The following is a 15060-nucleotide window of genomic DNA, read 5'->3' as shown; positions in this document are numbered from 1 at the left end:
TTCAACACCCGGACAGCTCCGCTTCAGCCCCAGCGTCCCTCCCGTATTAACCCCTAACACAGCCTGCTACTGACAGAAAAAAAAAAAAAAGTGGAGTCTGCTGCTTAAGGCTGCCAGAAAGGAGATGAAAAACTATTCACGAGTAACGGAGCGTTGAAGTGAGGGCAATGTCAGCTGAATGCAAAGTTAAAAGGACATAGAAATAGGTAAGATACTAAAAGCATGACTGGAGGTAAACAGAGGAGAGGAATAACGCTTTGCTTTCGGTGCTGGGGGAACCGTCTTGTGATTAAAGCTTAAACGCGGCTCGGTTGAGCTGTGTTTGCTCTCGTCGGTCACCACGGCTCCGTGAGTTAAACCCGCCCAGCAAACTGCCCCCCCGGGTGGGGGTTGCCTCGGCAGCGTGGTGTAAACTCAGCAGCCTCGTGTAGCCGGAGCTGCCGGGAGAGCCTCCCCCAGGAACCAGCGCTACTGCTCCGCAGTCGGGAAACCGTGCCGAAAATAGAATCAAAAATAGGTAATTGCTGTTTGGATTCCTTGCTGTCCGGCAAAGGAAAACAGCTGTGAGCTAAAAATGCTCTTTGGGTTGCTGTGCCTCTTTCATACCTCGCTGCTGAAGCGCCAGGTAAGAGTGGCATACGTATGAATTTATAATAGGTCTTGAGATTAAAACATGAAATTTATACCTTGTTGATGTCACTGAGATTTTTGTTAATGTCTTCAGTTAACTCAGTCTGGACATACTGGCTCTGTAGAGAAAAACGCCATGCCCAGCTAAGTTTTGAGCATACGTTTAAAACTAGACTGTATTATGGGACAATTGCTTCTCAAAATACTTTAAAATTACTTACAAAGTAAATTACAGACTGCTCTGAATTTATAGGAAGATTCCAGTTAACTTCACATTTCTTTGGAATAAGCTATCAAAGAGATTTGTTGAGGCTGCAGTGTACAAGCTATCCTGTGCTCAGAATATTTTGGATGTTGTCCATCTTTTGCTGAGAGAGAGTTTTGACCAAGTAGAGAAAGATATAAATTTCATTCAGATTTGGTTTCTCAATAATATGTTAAAAATGCAATTGTCTCCCAAATGTGAAGTGTTGGCTTTCTGGCCCAACAGTAAAACAATACTGACAGCTTTCATGTCTTCTTCAACATAGCATAGGTTGAGTTTTTAGCAATAAAAACTGTGTCTGGACTGTTTGGTTCTGTGTATTTACAGGACAGGGCACTGGATGTTAAGTTAAACCATAACATTTTTAATAATTTCAAGTACTTTAAAAGTGTTGCTTTTGTTTCACTTATATGAAATTCTGCTTTGTACATGTGAATTGTAAATCACTTAACGCAACATTTTTTTCAGGTTTCCAGATCATAATACATTTAAGGACAGTATGTCTGACAACCACCAAAATAAGAGAAGCGAAGAAAGCAGTCTAGCCAAAGTTTATACGTATAAATTGTAACATGTGGAATCTGAAGGAGAAAAAGGGCAATGTTAACATAAAACTTGGCTACTTGCCTAAACCAAGCAACCACAAAAAAAAAAAAAATGTAGCCAAATTCAGAGTTATTTTCCGCCTTTGAAAAGCCCTAAGATTTGTTTTGGTTTTAATAGCTTTCCTATTTTTAAATGCTCTCCTTTGGTAGAGTTTCTGTCAATATTTTTTTTTTACATTCTGTGTTCTTATTTTTTTTTATATTCTTGTGTTCTACTGAAATAGGAGCTGTAACTGTAATTTTTCTAGATGTTTTTTGCTTTATAGGACCTTGAATCCATACGCTTACCTAAATAACTACAAATTATTTGGATTTATGCATTCACATTTCCAAAAATTATAACAGGAAGTATGTATAGGGGTCTTAGACAAATTAAACATGTTCTTTTTTCATGATAGTTACTTTCTGTATTTCTTCATAGTGATATTATTAATGCCCAAAAATAACTGCATTTGCATTGTGTTACTGGTCAGTGAATCATACCGCTTTTATGCAAATACTAATGTATTGTTGCAGGTCATGGAAGTGTTGTTACTCTTCAGAATGAAGATAACATAATGAAATAAATGCATCAGTCATACAAAGCTCTAGTTAAAAACAGGTGAATACTATTACTATTTTAATTTGCAGTTGGGTATGCAAAACCAGTGACAAAACAGGTAGTAGTCTGGTAGTAAGAAAAGATTTCCTTAATGCCAGACATTATATACAGCTATATACATTGTGTAGTGTTTCTGTCTTCCCAGCATCAACTGTTGGCCATTGCTGGAGACAGGATATTGCACTAGATGAACAAATTATTTGGTACAATGTGAAAAAACATATGGTATATGGTTTTACATCAGCTCTTGACTTATTAAAAACAGACAGGTTTCCTGCATAGAGCTTTGAGATTAATTTAGACTCTGTACCTCTTTTCAGACACAGTATTTATCTTTGTCCATATTTGGATTTTTCATTCTTCAGAAACCAGGTGGCAGAAATCCGAGGCTTGGCCACATAGCTGCTATTCTTTTAGGCAGGCCATAGTGTATTTTCTAAATAACAAATGCACATCTGGTCCTCAGAATTCTTCTGACATGCTTTCCTGATGGTTCATAAAAAAATACATACTGGAAGCAATCAGTTTTTGTCAAGAAGGAGAAGGTGGACAATATGTTTTTCCATTCCTATTGTTGCTTGGTTTACATTGCTTGTCATTCATTGTCACGTGTACTCAACCTTTGGCATCACAATCAGATTCTTCCAAGGAGAGCCACAACTTCCCAGATGGACGAAGGAGGAAAACATACTTTGGCATTCCTGGATCTTACAAACTTCTTGTTCACATTATTCTCTAGTTGTATGATTATTTGAATTGAGCAGGCTCCTTCCACATATTTTCACACTGTATTTTGGTTTTTTGGTTTTGCCTTTTAGCCAAACAGCACCAACATTCAGACCATGGCCAGATCAACAAGTAGCATGTTTTCCAAGTAAAAACCGGTTAGCATTGCAGATGAGACATCACACTTCTTTACCCTTCTTCCTGAAGAAAGAGAATGTAGGGTGTGGCTTTGACTTCAGCTTTCTGCTACAGGCCTTATGCCCAGAATCTAACATTTCAAAATCATGTATGGATTTAGATGCTTTTCCAGATAATAAAAGCACAAATACAACAAAGTAAGTTCAATTTTAAAAGTCACAACTTTTAAATAGTTATATATTGCTTATCAAACTAGATGGGAAAGCCTGAGGAGTCCTTTTTCTTTAACCCTTAAGTTGTCTTTATGCCTGTTTGACTTCTTTGCATAAAGTAGACCAGCCATGTTGACCCTCTTTTTTAATTATGTGTGTGAAGAGAAGCAATGATGGACTTCATCGTTCCTGTTACTCTGTATAATGGAGCTGAGCCCACAAGATGTAAAGTGTAATTCTCTGTAGCTGGAGTGGGGCCATGATGGCATCTCTTTCACTGTTTTCCTCATATTGGCAATATTAATGAGCCATATATTGAAGTTAGCAGACGTCTGAAACTGAGGAGAAATATTTCTTAAATTATTAGAGTAAAAAAATATTTTTAAATTATCGTATTTTATAGTTTTCTATAGAAAATGGAATTGTAAAGTTCAGAATCACAATTAAATTTCAACTTAAAACTTTCCCCTGCATAGCAGATTTATAGCATAGTCCTGCAACCACAGATTGGACAGATTCTTGTTCCCCAGAATCCCACAGTTTAAAATTCATTTATAAATTAAAATTGTAGCCTGTTTAAGAATATCAAATTGACATTTCATTTGTTTTGATTTTTAAGGGTTAAATACAACACTGCTAAAAACCAGCAACAAGAGATCTGAGGTAAGATGCTATTATGTATAAAACTGAACACGGTTAAAAGTATTATATGCCTTCAAAACCTTAAAAATAGAAATACAGAAGAAGCGTAGGTATATTTCTCTGCTTAGTCATCATTTTTTTGGATGAACATGAAGTATTTTTACATATATTTTATATATAAATATATGTGTGTGTGTATATATGTGCCAACAAATCTTTAGATGTATATCAACAAGATTTGTCAAAATCAGGGATTTTGGGGGGTAGAAAGTTGGAAGTTCAAAAAGATACAAACCCGTTTAAAATAAAAGCATATAAGTTTGTTTAAAGTATGCACATCCTATATGTTAAACCTGTTAAATGTCTACTTTTGCCAAATTTAAAAAAAACCAAACCATTTTCTTTTAAGGAGTGGCAATTTCAAATTGAAGATGAATTGAAGAACAGTCTTGATATTAAGATGATTGCAGAAATTTATTGTGTTAGCAAATAAAAATTAAGGTCTTTGGATTTAACATATTTGACATGAAATTTTTTGGGAAGTGTAAACAGTACAAAACTTCTGTACTTACAAACAAGCCAGCAATTTTTGGTGGATTAGTGCTTCACACCACATGAGCCTTAGAAGTTATAAAAGATCAAAGATACTATATTAGAAAAAAGAGAGTTTGGTCTTTATGGATATTAATTAATATCCCTTTGTACAAAGGCTTGAGTCATTGAATCAGCTGTACACTTTAGTGAACGACTACAGAATACAACAGCATTCACAGGAAAAAAAAAAAGTATAGAAATAATAGCAAGTTCTCACAGAATACCATAAAAAGGGCTATGGAAAAAACATTTCAAATGGAAGGAAATGTTTAAGAAAAATAATTTAGCTGACCTCAGTGTGATTAAATACAGCTTGCTTTCATGTCTTAGGCTCTGATGATTTCTAGAGGCATGTCATTTGGGATAAACTGAGCATTCATATTAATGCCATGCAGACTAGACAAAGCCTTCAGAACTGTAAATTTCACACAAGCATGCATTGCTTTTCCTGGCACATTCAAACCTCAGTTAGCCTTTGGAATGCAAACAAAAATTTTCTGCAGATTGCAAACTGATGTTGAATTTAGACATGCAAATGAGTACTCAGAGCATATGACTGTATGATTATTCCTATTGCATTAATTTGCATAAGAATATACAGCATATTTAAGTGGGGTTTTTCTCTATTTCGTATAAAATAAAGAACAGAAATTTTATTTTCAGAAAATTATTCTCACTGTTCATCTGAATAATCACAGCAAAGTACTCAAAATCTTAGATCTGTACTTTTTCAAAGATACACAGTACCTTTCAACTAATGGGATGGGAAGAGAAGGAGAGAGGGAGGAATAATAAAATACATCCCCCCCACAACAGACTTGTGTGTTAACTGCCATATGAAAACGGTCTTTGGGTAGCTATCCATGTAACTTCACTGAAAGTGAAGTGCAGACTGTGCTGTCTTCCAATGTATGTAAAACTCTGAGCTGAATCTGTGGCCCATGTAACATGGTTTAGGGAATATTATAAGACTACACTAATCATATGGAAGATCTATATGTTTAGATTTATAATAATGTCTTTTAAAACCTATAAGTAGTTTGTAAGGATTACTGTCTCCATGGATAAAATAGCATTCTGTTATAACAGTCTAGCATTTACTTTTTAAAAATTGCTTACATGAGGTCTAGTTCCGTTCAGAATATAATTACTTGTGTCAGCACATTTTGGAGAGTTACATAAAAGGACTTTAAATGCAAGCATAAGAGTGGTGCTCTCACTTGGTGAGAGTGCACAGCAAGAAAGAAACTTTGGCACATGAAGCCACTGACCAGGCTTTGAATTTCTGCAGCAAACATGCTATGTGACATAAGACATCGTTAATAACTGACAGCAGATGATTTGTATGTGTGGAAAAAGCTTTTTATTTTTAAATCATGGAGAATGACTTATGACTTGTAGCAAAAGATCCCACTTTCTGTCTTAAGAAATAATTCTAGAAGTGAGAAAATTTATGTACTGGTGTGAGAAAATTGATGTATTTCCTCAGGGGGTTGATATTGCACTTCATATTAGGTTAAATATGGGAATATATACAAAAGTAATCCTTTTCTGATCTTTTTTCTTAGTCCACTTGTTTCTCAGTGATTAGATTTTAGCTGTATCTGTTATGTAGCACATTATTAATGCTTTTCATGGAAATTACAGTTTCATTTGCCACCAGTGACAGTTCAGCCTGTAAGAACAATTCATCTTGCTCCTCTGGAGGGTAATATTGTCAATGAAAGCACCAACTTCAGAAATATTTTGAATATTATGAACTCTATGCCTACAAAACCAGTTACTAAATTTTATCAGTATCATTTAGACTATCTATTAAAAAGGCACACTGAAATGTTGTCAGAGCTGATTGTGGCTACTATTTCTGACAAGTTCACTCCAGTGAAAGACTTGTACTACTTCAGCGTGAGTAACTATTTTAACTACCCTAGCAACAAGAAGGAAGAAATTCCAAGCAATTTAAAATGGAGGGAAGCTGATGTAGCTACCCATGCTGAAATGAACAACCAGTTGAAGAACCAATTTTCAGTGACCCAAGCCAGTTTCTACGATGGTGGTCATCCCTGCTTGAGCTCAAGTAATGCTCTGAATAAACTGTGGAATATTTACAGCTCAGACAACATTTACATTGTCAAACAGAGATGCCTTGAGAGCTGGCAATAAGGAAAGAAGAGCAGAGAATTGCTGTAGAGCTGGTCTAGAAGAAGGAACTGCTGCAGAGATGATACTGGATTATAGACCACATGAAGATGCTGAGAGTGCGAATTTGGTGCTTGACAGTCATGACTTAGATTCTTCTTGTAAAAGTGAAGTGGTAGAGGCCTACCATGCCTTAAAGGAGAATTCTGTAGTTGCAGTAATTCCCAGAGTAGAAGTACAAGATCCTTCTGGAAAACAGACAGAAAATAATGTTTGTCTTTCTGAATTTGAAATGGGAAAAGAAGCAATGTCAGAAGCAACTTCAAAAGACCGAAGTGAGCCTGTACCTGTTGTTCATGTTACTTTCTCTGAACAAGAACCAGCTAGGGAACCACACATTGCTAGACAACCTGTCACAAGAGTGTAATTCGTAGCCTGCCTCCCTATGTTACTCAGAGCTTCAACATTCTTGCTTGCAAAGAAAATGACCAAAGTAAAATAAAGATGAATAAAAATAAATATTCATCAAAATCTAAAATGAGTAGCAAGATAAAGATATCTGAAGACTTAGTTGTTTCTGATGAGACCTCCACAAAATGTAATGTTAAGAGTCAGACTTTTCCATCTTTGGAACTGCCACACGTGGAATCTGAGACTCGCCTGAAGCATCAAAAAAAAACCTCAAGCAGACAAAGACCATTGTGCTCGGAGTGCTCAGAAACTTAAAAAGCAAAGATTCTCCTGCAGCTGCAAAAATTCAGGTATCCTAAAGAAACCTGTTACTCCACTTTCTCTACCATATGCACAGTCTGCTTCAGATTTTGTAGATCTGAAATACAGTGACATGTTCAAGAAAATAAATTCAAATGACAAAGGCCTGTGTATTTATGAAATGTTTGGAACTCCTGTCTATTCCCATATGTGTGAGCTTGATCAACATGAGAACAGATTTTATAGAAATGTTTGTTCTGTTCCATCTGGGAGATGCACTGCTAGCACCTGCAGATCTACCTGCAGTAAAGGGAGAGAGAGCAGCCAAACAAGAAATACTCAAAAAAGAACATATTTTAAGCCAAAGAAGACCACATCTGGCACTAAACAAAAGCAGAAAAATTTAACTACAAAGGATGGAAGTACCAAGCTGACTGATAGCAACACAGATCAAGATCATGTAATCAATTATGATTCAGATTTTCAAATAAACACTTCAAGGAGCATGACACCATTTCATGAAGACACAGATCATCAGCTTATGTGTTTGGAAAAGCTTTCACAATCAACTAAGCAAAATAAATTTTTTTCAAATTCAAACTTACCAACTATTAAAGAAGTTTCTTTGGAGCAGTCTTTAGGCAGTCAGGATATATCCAACCATCAGAGGACTGCTACCTGTAGCCAGAATCTTCTGCAGTTCAGTGATAAAGACTGTGTTGCTCTAAGTAGCAGTCTAACAACAGACCAGAACATTTGTGTACCCTCGTGCAAGGTGGATATGGATGGCTGCAAAGGCCTGGAATCAGACCAGGTCTCCTTCAAGACTATAAATAAATGTGAAGCATTGCCCTTTTCAGAAAGACCGATGTGTCAATCCCCTACAATAAAATTAAATCACAGTTGGGCCTACACACCTCAAAACAGCGGTTTGGCAAATGAATTGACTCAGCCTTCAGTGATTCAGACAAGAATTGTTACAAGCCCCAGTTTCCAGACAAGTCAAAACACGTTGTCCTGGGCAGATAATAAGGATGTGACTGATGAGTTGCTTTGTTGTCTGGCTGAAGAATTGCTAGTGCTTGAAGAAAAAGACATCAGCTCTTCAGAAACAAAAAATACAGGTTCAAAAATGCAAAATATGCATACTAAAGGAGAAGAAAAAATGATGAATGGAGATGGAGTGATAGTAAATAGTTCTCTAGAGAGGGTAAAATTAATTTCTTGTTAACTTGATAGCTGCTTTGAGTGATGCTTCAATACACGTTTGGATGAAAGACAGGAGATACGTGCTCATTATCAGGTCTCCTTTCCTTGGGCCAGCTGCCCACTGATTCTTCCAGTGCTTGGTTGAGTATACCCATGGTAGAGGCTGCATGTCAGGGCACATGCCAAACGGTACTAAAGCATGACAGGAACAGCCATCAAGGCTTTTATGAAGGGTCAAGATAAAATGAGAAAGATAGTGAATGAAAAAGTTAACTGAAGAACATGTATAAAAAGGTGCTGGGGCAAGACAAAAGCTCTCAAGATCTTGACACCTAAGGAATATGAAAAGATACTACAAATGGTTGTTGTATATCCAAAAGGCAGTTTCCTTGAATCTCAGAGTGCAAGCAGTTATTTTTATATGTATGAACTATGAGTATTGGCTTATCAGACAGACTTAAGTCTGTTTAATTAATGTTTGATCAAAACTTCAAGCTCAGAAGGCTTAGATTCTGGTCCCCAAGTCAGTTAAGAACCTTCACCTACTAAGGTGCTTATCTACCAGCACTGCTTCTCCTTGGCCTTGTTAGCTTTTTGTCTATTTAAATTACAAATTTATAAGGAAATTTCTTTCGCTACATGTTGATACGCTTCCTTATACTTCTGCAGACGCAGGTGCCAATTACACCTCCATTCTCACTTCTCCTAGGGAGATCCATGCCTAGATGGAGTAATTACTACCATATTTTTAAAATAGTCTCTTCTTCATGTGAATTCATATCCAAATTATTTTCATCAGACTTAGCTTGCATATCTAGAGCAAAGTGGTAGTCATATTCACCCTTCAGCTTAGCAAACTGTACCTATGTGAGAAAACAAAGTAGTAAGCAGATGTATGTCCTGCTCTTCTAAGTGTTCCTTCTGCCTGTCTTCCTATTAATGGAAAAAGACGCCATGCTATGATCTTCTGCTTATGCACTGTTGTGATATATACTTGAAAATATTTACATAGTCTTACTTAGTATATAATTGTATTGATGAGCTGGGTAATGAGGGGGGAGAGTGAGAGGAGTCATGGCAGGTGAAAATTACTCCTTATAAAAAATGTAAGGCTAATATGAAACCTTTCTTTACCTCCCTGCTTTCTCCCCACACCGACCATCATCTTTCAAGCAGAGTTACAGTGAAGCCTTTTTGGCACCAGATGAAGAAAGTGACTTGCTAAACTTTGAGGAATCTACTGAATTACCAGGAAGCAGTTTAACTAACGAAGATCCTGTCATGTGGACAAGAGGTGAAGTCCTTGGAAAGGGAGCCTACGGCACGGTAAGTTAATGTCTGAATGTGTTAAGAGATGCACTGGTCATCTTTGAGCTACATCTTACCTTATAACTCGCTGTTGTCCTATTCAACAAGTAAGTTAAATATTTTGGATTATGCAATGAGACATGAAACACGACAAACACAAAGATACTATTCAAACTAAGTAAACACTCAGTTTCATTTCATGTTTCATTTTAATAAATGCTAGTTTCATTGTCGGTATACTGTGGTCTGAGAAGCCAGGGACAATTAGTAGCTGTAAACCAGGTTGTTTTGGATACGTCAGATCGACTTACTACAAAAAAGGAGTGTCAGAAGTTTCATGAGGAAGTCGATCTTTTGGAGACATTGAAGCACGTCAATATTGTAACTTATTTAGGAACTTGTCTGGAAGACAACATTTTAAGCATTTTCATGGAATTTGTTCCTGGTGGCTCAATTTCTAGTATTAGCTTTGGTCCATTGCCAGAAATTGTCCTTTGTAAATATACAAAACAAATCCTGCAAGGAGTTGCGTATTTACATGACAATTGTGTGGTACACAGAGATATCAAAGGCAATAATGTTATGCTCATGCCAAATGGTGTAGTAAAGCTAATAGACTTTGGCTGTGCCAGGCGTTTAGCTTGGGTAAGCCTCAGTGGCACGCAGAGCAAGATGCTCAAGTCTGTGCATGGGACTTCATACTGGATGGCACCAGAAGTTATAAATTAATCTGGATATGGAAGAAAATCAGACATCTGGAGTGTTGGCTGCACCGCATTTGAGATGGCAACAGGAAAACCACTGCTGGCTTCCATGGATAGGATAGCAGTCATGTTCTATATTGGGGCCCACAGAGGACTGATGCCTTCCCTACCTGATCGATTCTCCAGCACTGCAGTGGATTTTGTGCATGCATGCTTAACCAGGTATGTCGATTTTTAACTGAAAAATGAAAGGAAAAATGCAGATAGTTTGTATCACAGAGATTGCTGATGGGAGCTTATGTTATCTCTTACATGGTACATGTGACTATTGTAAATGCATGGGTTTTTCAACATCTCAGGAAAAGTAATAGTATATGTAAAAGAACCTTACTCTCTATAATGGTATAAAGAAACCCCTCACAAATTATATTTTGTAGGCCTTACTGAGTTTTAGACAAAATGCTTGATAAATTTCTTTGCTGTGCCTTGCTGTTCCGATATCACATTGGCTGAGTCTGGCCTATGTCAGGCAGGTTGTTTTGAGGATGATATTCTGAATGAAAGAGCTTTCACTTAATTCTTATCTTCTGCAGTAAAGCAATCTATTATCACTGCCAGTCCAGGAAATACATACTTATTTGAAACATAAAGTTCTGTGTATAAAAAGCCCAAAACTAGCATTCACCCATTATAAGAATTATTTTTCTGGTGCTTGTTATATTTTAAATATCAGTTTTGTCCCAGATGTTTAAATGTACTATTGATTTCAAGAGTTCAGTTCCTGACCTCTGTGGGTAGACTTCATAAAATTATTAGCAGCCTTTTACATATCTCTAAACACCAGATCTGAGCACTGGAGAGAAACATGTTATTTAGTGGGTATGGCCATGGTCTCAGAGGCACGAAATTTCTCATCCTTGGATTAGAATTGTTATGGTATGGTTACGGTTCCAGTGGACCATATAACAATAGCCAGAAAAATTGTGGACTGTATATAGCGACATCCTGTGTACTTTGTTTCAGGGAGAAGAGTGTTTAAAAGGTAGAAGGAAACATACAGATATAAAGCATTAAACTTTTCAAATAAAGCATTTCGCTTTTCAAAAGTCAGGATGCACCTGTGCCAGCAAAGTTTTACGGTATGATCTCAGCATGTTCCTTGTCCCATCTTCCCTGTTCATTTATTATTTAAGAAATCAGCGTCCTTGACTCCTTCCCCTGTTTTTTGTTTCCAAATCGAGGGCTGAAAAAGCCTGAAGCACTTGACTCTAGCAAGCCAGTATTGTAATTACAGTACGTAATTCCATATGGGCTCCTTAACATGCATGACTTTGATTGGAGATGACAGAACAGCCTGTCATACTGATAAACAAGTAATTATCACCCTCCTTAAATGCATTTTTGGTACACCTGAAACAACCGCATTAGCAGAATTATTCAAAGTTTTGCAAGGAATTTAAAGCAACATAGAATGATTTCTGTAATAATAATATTTCATTTTTATATTTCATAAATTCCAACAGTCCCTTCACATAAATCCTGCCTTCCTTTCTACCGGCTTTATTAAAAAAAAGCACTAAAAATGAGTAACGACTAGAGAATGAGAAAAAAAAAGATTAATTTTGCATTTAGATTTTACAAACAATTACATCACAGGCATGCATATTCATTTTATGTACTGACTTTTCAAACCCTCAATGCAGAGATCAACATGAATGCCCTTCTGCTCTGCAGTTGCTGGACCATCCCTTCGTGAAAGGAAGCCAGTGAATTTTTCAAAATTCTTGCCAAATGAGTATACATTATCCATATAAAAATTTTCCATTTGTGGAAAAAGATCAGAAGGAACTGGATTTAAAAGTGACAGCAGAAATTACTAGAGAGCAATTGTGTACAAAGGGTTTATTATTAAGATGGCAGTACGATTTAAGTAACATCTTTTGCAATGTCTGTGCTCACTGGAGCAGGCATTCCTTCACTGCGAACACGGGGCCATGTTTTGTTGTATTTGCTGAGACTGTAAGAGAAGAAAGCACACATCGCCATCACCGGCATGTGCAGGTGAGGTAAATTGGAATGCCAATTTGTCTGTGAAAACCTATGGAATGTATGCTGCTGGCAGAAAGTATTGCAGATGCTGAAAGCTCTGCGGGAAGTGCTACTCAGACTTGTAGATAAGTCATTAAGTGTGCCTGTGACAATCTCACAGGAACCCCAAACCATAGAACTGTATCAGCAGAAAACATACTGAAGCTTTTGTTTAGCTAGATAGGCCCTTTAATTTTTAGCTGGTGGAAAAACCCAACTCGTTTTTGCATGCATATATCAGCCCCTTGTTACTGAGGTACTGTATGGCTACAAGATACTGCAGTGATCAGAACGAGAGAAACCCAGGTGTACATGTGTGCATCTTTATTAAGCTTACATCAGGATCTTTTCCTAGTCTGGCTAGAATTATGAATCTGAACTTGGTGACTGTCTTTTCCCCAACGAAGTAGTGCATTTTATGGACAGTTTCAGGTCACAGAATGGCTGAGAATGGGCCTCTGGAGATGCTCTAGTCCAATCCCACTGCTCAGAGCAGGGCTGACTGAAGCAGGGTGCTCAGGCCCTTGTCCTGCTGGCTTTGAGTACCACCAAGGATGGAGACTCCACAGCCTCTCTAAGCAACATGTTCCAGTCTTCATCCGCCCTCCTAATAAAAAACATGTTTATGTTTGAACAGACTGTCTTGTATGTCCGGTTGTGCCCATTGCCTCTTGTCCTGTCATTGGTGACACTGAAGGGTCCAGCTTTGTCTTCCATACTGCCCCTGTTAGCTATTGGTACACATCAATACAATTTCCCCTGAACCTACTCTCTCATCATGGAGTGGCGTATTTTCTGTGTTCAGTGATGTGTCGTAATACTCACCCTTCTGTTTGCTGATACAGAGCAGCAAAAGCATGGGACTGTTACCTTTCTCTTGCTCACAAAGGCTGTAAAATAGTGTTTGAATCATTGGACAATCTACTGCTCTTTTTCAATATCCTTCGTCTGAAATAGAACAGCAAATTTGATTCTGAAACTTCAACCGTTCTGAGGAACACCTGAGTGAGCACTGTGTAATTAGATTACATGCAACAGTCTCCATCTGCACTGTGAAAACAATTTTTAGTTAGTTAACTAGCTACAGCTAACTGCACAAAATGAAATAGAATTTGAAGATTATTATATATTAATAAAGCAAAAAAAAATCAGGTATTAATATTTAGATTGTCCTCTTTCTGTAAGGCTTCTTCCCGAGTATTTTTAAATTTTAAAATTTCAGGGGAATGAGCCACTGTAGAAATCAAAAAATTGGTTTCATGTTATCAGAATGCAGTGAACCTTGTGCCTTTGTCAGGACCTGGGCGCCAGGAAGATGCAGTAAAAGTCAACCCTACAACAGCCAAGGGCTGAGCTCTCAAGAATGCAGAGACCCCGATTTCAGTGCCAGTGGTAACGTGAAAATAAGTTTTACAAAAGGGAAAGAAGTAAATTCTAAATTTTATATAAAATCAACTTTCCCCAGAGTGCTAAACGTTTTTGTTACTTAAATAGCTTTCAAACTTGATGTTATTCTAGTAGCCTGACTTCAGAGAGTTGGTCTAAACTGTATAAAAGCAAAGAGAAATCAGTACTTCTAGCAAAGTTCTTTATTAATAGTTTCTGTAGGTATAATGTCACATAACAATGACAGACCGTTATGCCAGTATAAGAGAAATCCTAACACCACAGTAATCTTCAAAGTTCAAACAGTTAACAGTCCCAATTTGAGGAATACCAGTTGGTCCTCATGCCAAAAATCCATGGCAATTTCACGTTAAAGTATCTTCACACTAAAATATCTTGCAGAATAAAGGTAGGAGCCCTGGTATATGAACTCAAGTGGGATGCACATAATTCCATGGTGTGTATTAATTCTTCTCAGATTAAGGTAGTGTCTCCAACAAAGCTGCAAAGTAAATATGAGGTTTTATTTAGCATGAAATGAAACTGAGATGATGGTCATAAGCAGGGAAAGAATGGGAATGCTCTAGGATATAGTTCACTAAAAAAAGTCAGAATTACAACACCCCCCCTTATGCACACCTTGTAAGCGAAACTAACATCTTTTGTTAAAGTCTGAGTTCTCTGCTATTAAGGTTATTGGTTATTTGCAATTTCAATTTAATATTTAATCCAGCTAATTAAACTAAAGTTAGTCTTCAACTTAAAGGTTTGTAAAACTTGTTAACCTGAGTTTTTCATCAAACTGCGAAAGCACGTTTTTGCTTTTGTTTAACCAGACTTGGAGAACGAGGTGGTTGTTTAAGGCCAGCACTTGAAACAAGGGTATTTCAGCTTAACCCTGTGCAATTGCATCCCAGCCCTGTGCTCAGCACAGCTACACCAAGTAGTACGTGGGTTTAGGGTGCCTTGGGTCACTCTGCTGTCTAATGGAACATTCCATAAACAAGTCTAACTTTGCATATTTCTTGATGGGACCACAGGTTTTCACATCAGAATCCAGATAATTCAGACACCTGTAATAAGGTATCTAATGTAATAAGGG

The 15060-nt window shown here is 37.2% G+C and overlaps 1 protein-coding gene across 1 annotated transcript; it reads left to right on the top strand.

Annotated features, from left to right (window-relative positions):
- The first annotated feature begins 222 nt into the window (after nucleotides 1-222).
- MAP3K19 (mitogen-activated protein kinase kinase kinase 19) lies at nucleotides 223-13206 on the top strand. The gene is given in 13 exon segments (XM_055718413.1): nucleotides 223-232; nucleotides 1372-1434; nucleotides 2017-2101; nucleotides 2920-3130; nucleotides 3132-3162; nucleotides 3797-3840; nucleotides 6061-6501; nucleotides 6503-6965; nucleotides 6968-7235; nucleotides 7237-8473; nucleotides 9646-9802; nucleotides 10004-10706; nucleotides 12188-13206. Coding segments are annotated over 13 exon segments (3780 nt in total). The 3' UTR covers nucleotides 12255-13206.
- The last annotated feature ends 1854 nt before the right edge of the window (nucleotides 13207-15060 follow it).

Source organism: Falco cherrug, chromosome 8 (genome assembly GCF_023634085.1).
Source record: "Falco cherrug isolate bFalChe1 chromosome 8, bFalChe1.pri, whole genome shotgun sequence".
NCBI classification, from domain to species: domain Eukaryota; kingdom Metazoa; phylum Chordata; class Aves; order Falconiformes; family Falconidae; genus Falco; species Falco cherrug.
The sequence above is the reverse complement of the archived record's forward strand: the minus strand, read 5'-3'. Positions and strand labels throughout refer to the sequence as shown.